The following is a 14163-nucleotide window of genomic DNA, read 5'->3' as shown; positions in this document are numbered from 1 at the left end:
ACAGTTTCTTTCAGCATAGAAACAGCAGATAGAAGAACAACCATGTTATCTATCCTGTATATACATACATACAAAATTTCTCCTTCTTTCCCTTCTCTTCTCCCAGCACCTTTAAATTAAAAGTAGAAATGAAAAGATAAAAGCTAGAAAGTATTTTTGCTTGGTCCAGAAAAACACTGCATTCTTTATACCAATCCTATGATAAATGTGGGCAGGCTGAGATAAATGGTACAGTATCTTCTCAACAATTAAGTTACAAACTTATAAATTTATTCAAAACTAAGAAATTAAACTTTATGGTACCTGATGAACATATTTAAGAAACTTTTTCTGTCTTTCAAGGTCACTTTAGGCATTTAGAAATTTTATATTCGTAAGACATGTATGAATGTCAGGTTAGCTATAATGCTTCAATATAAAATTTTACTTTGGTATTTCTTACAAATCAAAAGCAAATTCATCTCCAAATTTCTCAACGGACAAGAGATAAAATGAACTTCCCAAAGGAGACAGCACTTTACAGATACACATTAAAAGACTAAAACAGATGAGAAATAATGGGAGACAGTCCACAGTGAAGGGGTATATTTATACATTTATTCAAGTATTTTGTTCTGTCCGTTCAGCATGTAGAGATAGCTTAGATACGGTCTTGTTTGCAAGAAAGGATGAAGGCTAGAACTTGGCCATGACTACAATTGAGAAACATCAAGACAGAATACAGAATGGGGGTGCACAGATATAACAAGGAAAACACAGGCTCTTGCTGGGGGCTCTATATTCCAAGAATACTTGAATTTGGTTGGATGATGGGACACATGCAGTCATCTCATCTCTGTTACGCCAGCATGCAAGGAACCAACCATTCAGCATTCCAGTGAAGCTCTGCAGGTTCAGCCATCCCCACACCAACCGACTGCCTTACCCCTTTGTTGTAGGAGAGGTTAGTCAAGCCTGCACAAGGCCAGAAGAATTGCCCCGTGGAATCCTAAATTAGGATTGTTTTAAGACACTAAAGTTTTGGGACAGTTTGCTACCAATCAAAAGTTAACTAATATATCAAATGATCTCACCCCTAATGTTACTGGGCTTACTAAACCCTAAGGTACTATATTTTGATTTTTAAACATATTACTTCATTTAATCTACCTACACCAGTAATACCTCCATTTTTACAGGTTTAGGGCAATTAAGGTGCTGACTTTAAGATCACTTAGCAAAATGGGAGTTAAATAAATGCAGACCATCAGAGTCTGAAGTCCACACTAAAGTGAGGGAAGCCAGGGAAGAACTGAAGGTTTGGGTTCTATAAGAAATGGTCTGAACAACAATGCTACAGATCTAACAAGACAGTAGCTAGAGAAGGAAATAATATAATTTCTGAACAGGTCCAACTGCAAGGAGCAAGCAAGTACTCGTGATCTGTAGCAGGAGTAATCTAAGAAACAAAACTGTAAAAGATAAGGTCCTATATCTGGAGGAAAAAAAAATTCTGTAGCCATACATTTACCGTGCTTGGCAGGAAGTGTACTTTGAACCATTTTCTTATTTTTCTATTTGACAACAGGTAGAAGAAAGAGAAAGACCAAGTGTGGTAGAGGGAGAGTATGCATATACTTGCCATTGCTCTAAGGATTATTTTCCTCTAACCTCCTACAGCCACTCAGTGTTCATAAAAGTTTATGGATCTAGCCCAGTGGTGGTAACCCTATGGCACGTGTGTTGTTTTTCAAAACAAAAGATGTTACTGTCTTAGTTCTTTTTTCTAAACTAAAAGCTCAGTATTGAGGGTTAACTGTGGGGATGGCACTCTGTGCTAAATAAGCAGGTTTGGGGGTGCAGTTTGGGCACTTGGCCTCTAAAACGTTCACTACCACTGCTCCTGCCCTTTCGACCAAAGTCTGCATCAGAATCATGATGTCTAAACAGCTGAGCCCACTTCTTCCTTCCCAACCCATGCTAGGGCCACCAAGTTACAACCATGAAGACCTGTTTTGTTCAGGCTCATAAAAGTTCCCAGGTGATGTGGAGTTCCATCCCATGATAATCTTCATGGTCCAGGTGTTTACTAAAGCTGAAAAAATTCCACTCCCTCTTATTTTAATTGTTTTGTTTTTAATCACTGTAGTAATTACTATTGGCCATATTCTGGGATGAAATATATTACTGGCATCTTTAAAAAAGCACTTGAAATACAAAAATATAATAGGACTACAGATGTATGAGATAAACAGTACTTAAGAACCATAATTAACACTGCAGAAATTACTTTAAGAAGTGTCCAGAAGAGGTTCCCTGAAGATTCCATCTGCCCTTAAATTACTTAGTAAAGCCTGAAAAAGTTCTCAGAATCTTGTTCAGAACACTGCAATTACTGACCAGATCATTGAACTCTGTTAGAACTTAAGTTACATACAGGCTCTCTCCAACCTAAGAGGAAAGAATCTAAATGGATCCACAAAATTCTACTCAATAGCATATTTTCCCTTTTTTTGGACATACCTTTTGTGGTAGGTTGAATGGTACCCTGCACCAAAACATGTCCAACCTAAATATGGCCTTGTTTATCTTTGCGGTAATGGGGATTGAACCCATGGTTTTCACACTCAATGACATCTAGCTTTTCATTTATTTTAAGACATGGTTTCTGACTGGACATCAGAGAAAAAGAGGCCTTCATTTTGGACTTCTGGCCTCCAGAACAGTTAAAGAATAAGCTTCTGCTGTGTTAAGGCATCCAGTTTGTGGTACTTAGTTAACGGTAGCTTTAGGAAATGAATACACTTTTGCTAAAATCAGCAGGTTTATTGCAGCATAATTATTGATACACAATAAACTCCACATTAAATCTATACAATTTTATTAGTCTGATTAAATTTTTTAACTTCATAAATAAGATGTGGCATGAATTGTCTATCAGTTCTATCTCTGAATCTACTGTATCTCATATTCTTCTCCATAATAGTAGCAAAGACTGACAAAATACTTTTCCAGTAATCTTATTAATAATAACTATAAATACTAGCTAGCTTAGTGCCTATGAAATATAAAATCTCAATTATAAAGTTGTTACAACTAGGACCAAGATGAAACAAAATCCTTTTATTCTGAATGAACCAAAACAATTTCTCTCTATTCTCTAGAGTTTACTTAACAAGCAACATGTTGGGTACAATTAGATTAATCAAGAAAATTGTTTCTAAAAAATGTATTCATTAGAATATTCTCTTTAGCCAAAAAAATTTACATATGCTCAACCTGCATTTACCAATACTATCCTGTTTTAGCTGTATCTTTTCTGCATGGCATCAGGAGACAGTAAAATGCCCACAACTAGGAAAGACTAACATCAGTTATTAAAATAAATATGAGTGAGGATTTCAGGTATTTCAGAATTTTGTAAGAAAGATGTTTCACACCTTGAGCTTTTTAAATTTCCATGGTATATTACTAAAATAGAGTCTGCTTTGACTTAGTTAAACTATCAAAGAACTATCAAGGACTATGAAAAAGTGCAAAAAATAAAGATGGCAACAGAATTAGTAATTATTTTAACTTTTAAAAGGAAGTATTAAAAGTAAAACAAGGCACTGTGAGACACAGACAGGAGACAGTAACTACAGAACTGCCTGCAGCACACGACTGCGAACACCTCCCACGGAACAGTCTAGCCTGCAGACCTGTACCTAAATCAGCTTTACCAAAATGAACTGCCTCAGAACAAGGCTGTTCACAGCAATTTTCAGAGATCACAGCTGATGTCTTCAGAACTGAATGGTGGGTGAAGGACATCACAAGCAAACAGAGGAGAAACAGAAATCAAAGCAAGGACAGTGTTTATCTGTGCAAACTTTGAAGACTTCTAAAAAGTGAAAAAGAAAATCATTTAAATTTGTTCACGTTTAAAGTCTTTTATCCGTCAACTGGAAAGTAAGTATTAAGCAGCAATCCCATACTCAGCATTATGCTTAGTTCAACAATGGACACAATCAAACGAAAAAGAGAAGTCTCGGCTTTAAAGACTTGAATTCAGATGAGAAACACGCAGACAACGGGCAAGACAAGAAGCAATACTGCAAGGTCAGAGCCCACATGTGAGAGGCAGGGCACTGCTTCTCCTGACTTCCCACTCTAAAAATACAGATTGCCTTACAGGCCATAAGCAAATGTTCAACTTTTCCTGTAGTTATCATTCAGCATTCATGTCCTCAGAGCTTTCCACTATGAGCTCAGAAATACCGCACTGCACAGTCTTTATTTAGGTAGTGTTCTAAGACCACATTTAACTACAGCCTGTCAGGGGCTCTTTGGCAGCTGTAGCCATCTGAGCAACTATTGTTTGTCACTGCAGTACTGGTGCCGCCAGGATTAGGCCCGGAGCCAAAAATGGAATCCTATTCATAGATTGTCCAGGCTGGAAAGCAGCTCAGAATTCATTTACTTCAAACTTTTGAAGCTTCATAGAATATACAATTAAAACTACTCAAATGATTAGTTTAAAACCACCCAGGGACTGGCCAACTAAGAACATGCATCCTAGTGTCACTAACTCATCTTCTGGTCTGAATTCTATCTTACTGTTGCTTGTTAAAAATTGATGATATTAAAATGCAGGATCAACAGCTAAATTCAATTTACACTGAACTGGTTTCAGCATTACAATGTTAGCCACAGCAGGAAGAGAAGGAGCGATGGTATCCTACCCATTATAAGCTTAACATCATGTTGACATAAAAGACTAATCTCACTTAGAAACCAAATGCAAAATCTTAAATATAATTTTAGCAAATGACATTAAGCAATATATTAAAAACCCAGAATTCTCCGTAATATAATTTAGCCTAAGAATTTGGTGAAAATAGACTTTAGGAGGAAAAACACATCAAGATGTGCAGAAAGGGCACTGAATAAAATGTGGCTTCTTGTAGATTTAGGAATAATAAGGTTTAGAATAAAATAAAAATTAGCACAAGGAACAGGTAAGAAAAACCTATACATTCCTTCTTGAAAATGTATGTATCTTGGAAAAACTACAAATAGGTAAACTTTCTTAATGAATTTCTGCATTGTAACATGACGGGACCTTCACTTCCTTCCTCTGGAAGTATCAAATGTTACCGGAAACCCTTGGAAGTTGTTTGCAGCGGCAGCTATTTCCTATTGCGCTTTGTTCAGTCTCTGTGCCAGCCACAATAAAATGCCATTTACTTCGGTTCACAAAACAATGGTTGTAAAGTACACCTATTAGCTATTAAAGAATTCTGTGATTTCTATCATGTTGTAGGGATAACTATATAGAAACTATGTAACTCTCCCAAATCTCCATCTGCAATCAAATCACATTTCCTATATCAAAGTCACATTTCTTATATCCAACATAAAATAATTATACAGTAAATATCCTCCATAAGTAAATGAAAAACATGTAAAGCAAGTGAAAAACATTCCACTGTATATCACTGTCTTCTACAAAGAATAAGAAACTGTAACTTAGTAATTTGAGCAAACCAGAAAAAGAATGAAAAGGAGGGAATGAGGAATACTAAACATATACAGAATTTTTAACAGCTATATCAGCATAAAAAATGTTAAGATCTCAAAATGTAGCAATATTTTGTCTAATAAAAAAAAGGTTTTTCTCAAAGTAGAAGAGATCTGACTATAGTCTACCATCAACTTCAAAGAATCTAGCTAGTATCAGCTTGATAAATCTTGAGATTTCTATCTTGACAATGAATATTCGAAATGCTGTCTTTAACCACTTATCAGCCCAATTATTTTAATACAGAAAAACCAAAAAATGCATTTTTTGTTAATTTTTATAAGACAATATAACAGGAAACATAAAAATGGCAAATTTATTCAATACAAGTTTCGACTGGTTGAAATGATAACTGTCTAAAGGAGGTAAACACCTTGCCCGAGTGACACTCGGGGTAAAACATTAAATGGTTTTAAAGAAGAGCTTTAAGTAACTTAGAGAAGCAAGATTCATATCATCTTTTCTATGAATTCTTACAGCAATGGCAAAAATTCAACTGATACTCAGAAATATCAAAAAGATACTTCTTCACAAAGACAATTCAATAACTAGTTCCACTTATAAATACACTGACATACTAGAGGTCAAGAAACTCCTACTAATCTTGTATGGCATGCACATATTTTAATGGGCTAAAAGTCTTTCATGATACACAAAAACTACACAAATTCTAGTTCCAACGTGTATAAGGTTTACTGGAAGACGTTCATGCTTACTCATTTCTGTTTTATGTCAGCTTCCACGCTTCAGTGGCAGGGCTGGTGGCTGTGACAGAGATCATATGGTCTGCAAAGCTGTACAACTATGTGAAAAAGCTCCATGAGTCCTACAGCACATGGTTAGTGAAACTAAGTTTAAACATCTAGTGTTATTTAGAAGCATCCTAATATTTGGTCTGAAAGCACCACAGAAATAATGCTAGTCTAAAAACCACTTATTACATGATACAGAGTTTCTTAATACCAAATTACTGAAAAACTGGCTCTAGAACTACACTCACATCAAAGACACTGTGTATCAAGAAGTAGCATTTAGGAAATTCTGCCAGTCTGGTCTGGACCTCTCAGTGGCCTGAACCTCTCTAAAATCATATAATTATTTCTAAGCTTGGCAAAACACAAATGACAAACACAACCAACTCTTGGTATTTGTAGTTTCTATCCATCTCACATGGTTCTTATAAAGGTTAAGAATGTGAAAGTTGCTTGTAATACACAAAGTACAATGCACAAGTAAGGTATACTAGCCAAGGCCCCTCTGATTTTCAGTACGTTTAAAGTAAGGGCAAGAGATGGCATAAGGGTAGAATAGAAGTATGAACAGGACAAGAAAATAACACAGATATACAAAAAGGAAAGCCAGGGTTTGTGGTCTCCTGTGGTTGTCTCCTTCAAGCCCACCTCCCAAAGGGAACAGGAGATGGCCTGGTGGGCATCCGCCCAAAGACAGACCACCAGTGAGACTGACACTAACGTGTCCTGTGCCCCCAATCCAACGTGAGAAGGAACTCAGGTTAAAGACGCCTTCCCAAATAATTGAATTCTAAAGAAAAAGTTACAGAACCATTAATCTGAAGTAGCCTCAAAATAACTGTTATAGCATATAAAACCTCAAGGGGACAGAAACAGAGACAGCAGCTGCCAAAGGAACAAACCCCCTTTAAGATGCACATGCAGTCATATGCTCAGAAAGACAAGTCTCTCCTTTTTATATAATACTCATTTCTAATGAATTGGCTTTAACTGTAAAATAAAATTCTCAAAGAATTTACTCCTACCAGGAAGGTGTATACCAATGAATGAGAGGAGGTAATATATTTACTAGGTAAGTGCAATCAGTGGATCAGTGAAATGGTCAGCAAAAGGCAAATGTAATGGACATATTATAGCAACGTGGCAAGCCCATCGATAACTGTAATAAAGGGATTTCTGAAGCACAGCACCTAATACTGTTAAGGGGAAAAACTGCAGATGTCTCTTAGTGGGCCCAGCACGGTACTACCTAGGTAAAAAGATAAGAATATAAAATAACATGTATTGTATTTTTACATGAAAACCAGGAGAAGTGGGGAAATGAATTATAGGTCAGTGTAAAGACTTCTATCAATGTTCATAGCAGCTTTATTTCCAATAGCCAAAATGTGGTAACTATGTAAATGTCTATCAACAGGTGAAAGTAAAGACAAACTGCCACTGGGCATGGTGCAATGCACATATCTAAAATCCCAGCACTCTGGGAAGCTGAAGCAGGAACAACGCAAGTTCAAACCCAACCTGAGCAACATAGCAAGATCTTCCCTTATTAAAAAAAAAACAAAACCCTGTGGATGTAGCTCAGTGCAAAGGTATTGGGTTAATCCCACTAATAAAAAGAGATGATACACAATACACATGCATGAATTTTGAAACAAATATGCTAAGTGTAGGAAACCTTACTTAAAAAGTACATACTATAGGGCCGGGGATATAGCTCAGCGGCACAAGCGCCTGCCTGGCAAGCAGAAGGACCTGAGTTTGATTCCCAGTACAAAAAAAAAAAAAAAAGAAAAATACATACTATATTAGGAGTCCACTGATATAAAACTGTAGGAAATACAAAATACAGCTAATATGATGGACAGACAGACGGTCAGTGGTTACCTAGGGACGGGGCACAGGGAGAAGTGGGAGGGAGGGAAGTGCTGAGGGAACTGTGGAACTCAGGGATGCGCTCCTTTGCTTGACTGCGGCTATGGTTTCTCTGATGTATGTGTCAAAACTTCTTACACAGTAGACTTCAAATATGTGCCATTTACTATAAATTACACCTCAAAAAGCTTCTTAAAAATATAAAGCATTACTTGCTTTGCATCAAAATCTTGAAAAATACCAAGCATACAAGTAGAGAACACGACTGCGGGGCCTCTTCCAGTGCGAGGGCATGCCTAAAAAGCAAGCTCAGAACCGCAAGCCAGTTCTAAGCTGCAAACATATATTCCCTCAGGGCTCAAATTGGTAAGTTTAACTGAAAAGAGAATTTTTAAGGCTGGTGTCAGATTCCTGAGGTTTCTCGTGGATAAAGAAACCTGTAAATCTCACACTAACCCCTTTTGAAGGGGGTCTCTTTCTTCTCTGTCCTTGACACGCTCAAAGCTGCAGCCCTTGTGTTTGCAGGAGCTGGGACTGTCAAGGAGGTCCCAAACAATGTAACATTCTACCTTCTCTCTCTGGCCTTGAACACATGCACAACGTATGTTAAAAGAAGCAAATTTACCCTAATATTGGACATAACCAAAGCAAAAAAAGGTTTAAAAGTTTATGCTGTCAACAAAAGCATATGTATCAGAAAAAGAGATCAGAGGGAGGCAGCTCATGCCAGGCAGAAGGCAGCAAAGCCGCAAAAGAGGTAAGAGGCAACAAGCGACAACAGTGAAAGCAGCAGGCCTCTTTCTGTGCCTCATGTGCTACCCAGGCTACTGGCAAGGGCAGGGAGCGCTCACACCCAGGGTGGGGCAAGCTTCATCCCACACCATGAATCATTCCCAGCGCCACACCCTTAACCCCAACATCCTGCCCTCTAGATCCAGCCACCTCCAAAAAGCTTCACCTATGATCGTGCAAGGCTTTAGGGGGGACAGCTAGACACAAGCCACAATACAAACCTTTAACAGCACTGCAAAATAATCGTGGCTGATCACAAAAGCCTATTTTCTCCAAGATCTCGGAGAGAAAGCCTTATTACTATGGTTCACATCTCTTGATTTCCAGCCCAGTGATTTTCTCACTCAGTCATTAATTGTAAGTAACATGATATAGGATCTGCAGGTGGTATTACAGATGAATGAAGCACGGAACTTTCTTCAACCACATTGTGGAAAATTTGCCCCATCCTACTGGTGCACCCGATGGAAGTGAGTGTTTTAAAGGTTTTGAGAAAGAGGCATCCACACTTTGGACCCTGAGGATCTGTCTGCCAATGTGGGGGAATAGAATTCTTCAGAGGCAAATCTTGTCAACCTGTATTTGTTATATTCTTCTATAATACTCACTCTAATATTTTTTTTTTTCTCTTTAGAGATGCTCAGTGATTTGTGGACTAATCCGACTTCTTTACTCACAATACAGCTTATAATACACTTAACAAATATTCTGGTGCACAATCCTTATTCTCTACTATTACCTGCCTTCAAGTCATGAAAACACAAAACTCTCTGTAAAGGCTGATGAATATCTTTCTGCTGCCCCACCAGCCAAATGCATGTTCTTGCTGAAGATAAGAAAGAGCACAGGAGCCTCCGTAGACAAACCTCTTTTCTGGAGTTTTGAGAATGAAGAGATTTACAATGGAGTGGCAACGCCGTATCAGTCAGGATTCTACAATAAGACCTAACATAAGAACAGCGATAGCACTATGGCAGAGGTCCAGGGATATTTCAAGGTTTCCTAATCTATGCCATTTCCTTACACTTCTTTCCCCACCTTTTCCTGATATAAATGATGCCCAGACCTCCTACAATATTTGTTCAGATAATCCAAAGAACATTTATTGGTTGCTGGCCTGTCTCTTTGAAGAGGACTTAATCTAAACTAAAAGAGACAGAAGATCTAAGAGGGACAGAAACTTTTTAAAAGTCTGTCTCATTAAATAATTTTAAAATAGGAGTAGTTACACATTTATGATTTACCACTTCAAGGCTTTTCCTTCTAGATTTCCTTCTCTCAAGGTTGTGACCAAGCACCCCTCCTCCCCCCATGTAATCCTTGGACTCTGAAACCCTCCTCCAAAATTCTTAGAAACTTTTAACCTTCTTTTATATCTGACAATGCCTTCTAACATTCTACCTCTTAGTTCTTAGGCCTCTTTTACTTTATTTCACCAAAAAAGGAGGTAAATTTAGTCAATACTTGTGTAGTAGAAACAACATACTGTGCAGTCACACTGTTAAAAATAAAAGCCTTTCATTAATCATTTATAGAGGCTGTTGGAAGTCTGGTACGTTATGTCTTACTCACAGTATTTTTTGTTGAGCCCACAGTCCTACATTCTATTCCTAATGCTTCCAAAAATAAAAAAGAAACTATTAGGTCCTGTAAATTTCTCTCCTACATATAATTAAATTCTTGCAAGCCTCAATCAAGCTTAATAGTCAATTATCCGTTTTCTAAGCTTAATAGTCAATTATCCGTTTTCTAATCCCTTTCAATTATCCGTTCCTCCATTAGAGGAACATACTAGAATTTGTCCAAAGGACTAGCATATAACTGTCTCAACGGTATAAGATAATATATTCAAAATAAGTTTTGAACTTACATTTACTTTTAACAATAAAAAAAAAAAAAATACCAGTCTTCATACACGGAAGTTTTCTTCACACCCCACACTCCAGTACCAGGGACTGAGCCCAGTGCTGAGCTGCATCCCCTACCCTTTCCTCTTTTACTTTGAGTCAGTCTCTCTGAGTTGCCCAGGTTGGCCTCAGCCTTGTGATACTCCTGCCTCAGCCTCTGGAGTAGCCCGGATTACAGGTATGAAGCACCAGACCTAGCCCTTTCTCTATCATCTCCCTTTTTCCTTTTGCTTTTTTTTGGTTTTTTTTTGGAGACAGGGTCTCACTATGTAGACATTCAGGTTGAACTTGAACTCACTACACAGCCCGAGCTGGTCTGAAACTGTTGGTGATCCTCTTGCCTCAGCCTCCTGAGCACTGCAATTACAGGTGTGTTGACCAAGTCCAGCTTCAAGTATTTTTTGCTGGGTATCTGCTACCAGATCTTAAACTCAAGCTTCCTTCCACCTTAAGAATTGCTTCCATTAAAGATCAACAGAAGATAATAAGAAATAAGAATGGTGCCAAAATTAGGAAAACAGGCTGGGCATGGTGGTGGTGCATGCCTATAGTCCCAGCACTCACTTGGGAGGCTGAGGCAAGAGGATCACTGCGAGAGTTTAAGGCCAGCCTGAGCAACACAGTGAGACCCTGTCTCAAAAAAAAGAAAAATGAAAACAAAGACAGATAAAGAGGCTGAGAATGTTTCCTTTATTTTATTCTTGTTTATTATTTCTCTGACATTTCAAATATACACCCAGTAATGAAATAGGACAATTACCCTACAATAAGGAAAGATACAAGGCAAGCTAAGACAGAGGTGCAAAATTATTAAATAAATCTTGCTCTTCAAAATTTTTGTTAATTAGATTCTACTACCAAGGACTGAGTAACTGTACAACATCTGTGTTTCACGTCAGTCATCTTTCTGACAAGCAGTCGCATTTTCCTGTAAATAACTGTCCTCTCAATTCATATGGTACTTGCTACTTTAACTGATCAATCAATCAAGTGTTCTACACTCACAGGTGAGGTTTCCATTGCACAAATGCATTCTAAGTTTTTACTACCTACATGATAACCACGCAAAATACCTTCTTGTGAAATACTACGAGACTCAGAACCTAAGAAAAAAATAAAATATACTGTTAAACAGAAATAAATGTATAATAGCAAAGACGTAAGTTTACAAGGGTTTTGGAAGAGTTTGGGAGCCACAGAGCTATCTTCTTGGAAGCAGGGGGTCACGGACATTGCCAGAAGAAAAAAGAAGGAAAGGGTTTGAGGTCTCAATTTTAAAAGGTACCATCCCAACTGAAAACTGCTTAGCTTGATCCTCTTCTGCCTACAGTTGTACCATTGCTCTGCCAGAAAAATTTGAAACAAATTATGTGTGAGTTTAAGATCACTCATTTAGGAACTGCTATTAAAGTAACAGTATTTGCTTTAACATCAAAGCGAAACTATTAGCAAAATCACAAAATAGCTTTACAAAAGCAAATTCAAAGGGAAAAATTCAGACTAAGTATCATTTGAAAATAAAGCTTTGTCTTGACTGACTCAAAAGGAAAATGACTTACCAAAACTGAAGAAACAAATAAACACTTATTCTCAATTTTCCTCATACCAGAAAAATATAAGCACAAAGATTTCGTACAATGGTGTAAACACTTACCTGTTTTAGGGTGTATGGAAAAGAATCCTTGTGGATTTCCACTTGTAATTCTGTACATCAACTTGTCATTAGAGCTAGAATCAGGATCAAATGCCTCAATCTGTACTACAGACATATCCTTAGGAGAATTTTCCATTATTTCTGGATAATAAACAGGCTCTGAAGTCTGTGGTGCGTTGTCATTGACATCTTCAATCTCTATGTAGATTTCCATAAAGGATGAAAGAGGCACAACACCCTGATCAGTTGCATAGACGGTGAGCCAGTAGTGGGACGTCGACTCCCGGTCCAGTCGATCTGAAGTTTCTATGACACCTAGAGAGACAGAAAAAAAACGTAAAGTAGCATGTCAACAACAGAAAGTGCCACCTTGAGAAAGTGTCAACCTAAAAACAACTTACTGAGGGCTTAGGTATCACTTACTAGCTGCATGATTGTAAGCAAGTTTCCTAACCTCTCTGTGCCTCAGTTTGGTTTCCTACACAGCGAGATTTAGGAGTATGGTCCTCATCAGTTGATTAAATAAATTAATATATATACATAGTTATTACAACAATACATGCCACATAATGCAGACTATAAAAGTATTGCTAGAATTGTCAAGTAAGCACTTAATTTGAGTACTTTTTTAAAGTACTACAAACAACCCCATGAATGGGTACTAAGTGATCATCTAAGGACACAAACTGTATATTCCCAAAGATGAAATTATGGCTGGCTACGATATAATGACTTTCCTACAGGTTTGCTTCCCGTCTGGCACCCCCGTTCCCCACACGGCACTCCTTCAACCACTGTCCATCTCAGGGAAAGAGATAGGAATGACACTGTAGTAGTTCACCAAACACACTCCTTTTAAGTGGCTACAAAAACGGAGCACAAAATTTCCATGTTCAGAATGATGAATTGCTCAAGTCTCTTGTGTACTACATCCTTCCTTTCTTTTAATCTCATTAAACAAACCACACAATGACCACCCTGCTATAAAAATATAAATTCTGGGGCTGGGGATTTAGCTCAGTGGCAAAGCGCCTGCCTGGCAAGCGCAAGGTCGTGAGTTCGATTCCCAGTACCAGAAAAAAAAATATTTATATATATATAAAAATTCTTCAGCTACACTAGAAACTTCAAAAGGGTATATCCTTCTCGAAGAGTAGTATATCTAGCATCCTGTACAAACCTCAAAAATATTTTCAAACAAATAAAATGGGTAAGTCTCTTAACGGGGGTTAGTATAAAAAGTCCTCTGCTGAGAATCAAACTAGACACGTTTCTTATTAGTCAACAAGTAAAAGATGGAGTCATGATTATTAGGAAGATGGTTATGGTATCTGTACTGCTTAGAACCAGCCACTGAAAATTATCGAAGCCTTCATTAATCCCAGGCTTAACAACCTCTCAAAATGGTTAAAAGTGGAACTAGTTATTTGTCTCAGGCAAATCCTACTTTTTTATTCAATAGTGTAATCTTGTCCTTGAGTTCCCAAGATATATCACTGCATCTGTTTCTCATGGATTGATCATTCTGAATGATAAGTCAATGTTCAACACAATGGTTCAGGCTGAACTTTAGATACTGTCTACCTCTAGAATCACTAGCTAGTATTTTCAATTTAACACAAAATACTATAAGAAAAAACA

At 37.6% G+C, this 14163-nt stretch overlaps 1 protein-coding gene across 3 annotated transcripts in view; it reads right to left on the bottom strand.

The window, feature by feature from the left end:
• The window catches only part of Fat1 (FAT atypical cadherin 1), a 115889-nt gene that overhangs the window by 50474 nt on the left and 51252 nt on the right, over positions 1-14163 (bottom strand). For all 3 annotated transcript variants that reach the window (XM_005373425.2, XM_005373426.2, XM_005373427.2), the window contains exon 3: positions 12523-12837. In XM_005373425.2, the coding sequence (XP_005373482.1) occupies positions 12523-12837 (315 nt within the window). The remainder of the gene's footprint in view (positions 1-12522; positions 12838-14163) is intronic.

Source organism: Chinchilla lanigera, unplaced genomic scaffold (assembly GCF_000276665.1).
Source record: "Chinchilla lanigera isolate Chin_1 unplaced genomic scaffold, ChiLan1.0 scaffold00002, whole genome shotgun sequence".
Taxonomy (NCBI): domain Eukaryota; kingdom Metazoa; phylum Chordata; class Mammalia; order Rodentia; family Chinchillidae; genus Chinchilla; species Chinchilla lanigera.
This window is presented reverse-complemented; position numbering and strand designations above follow the sequence as displayed.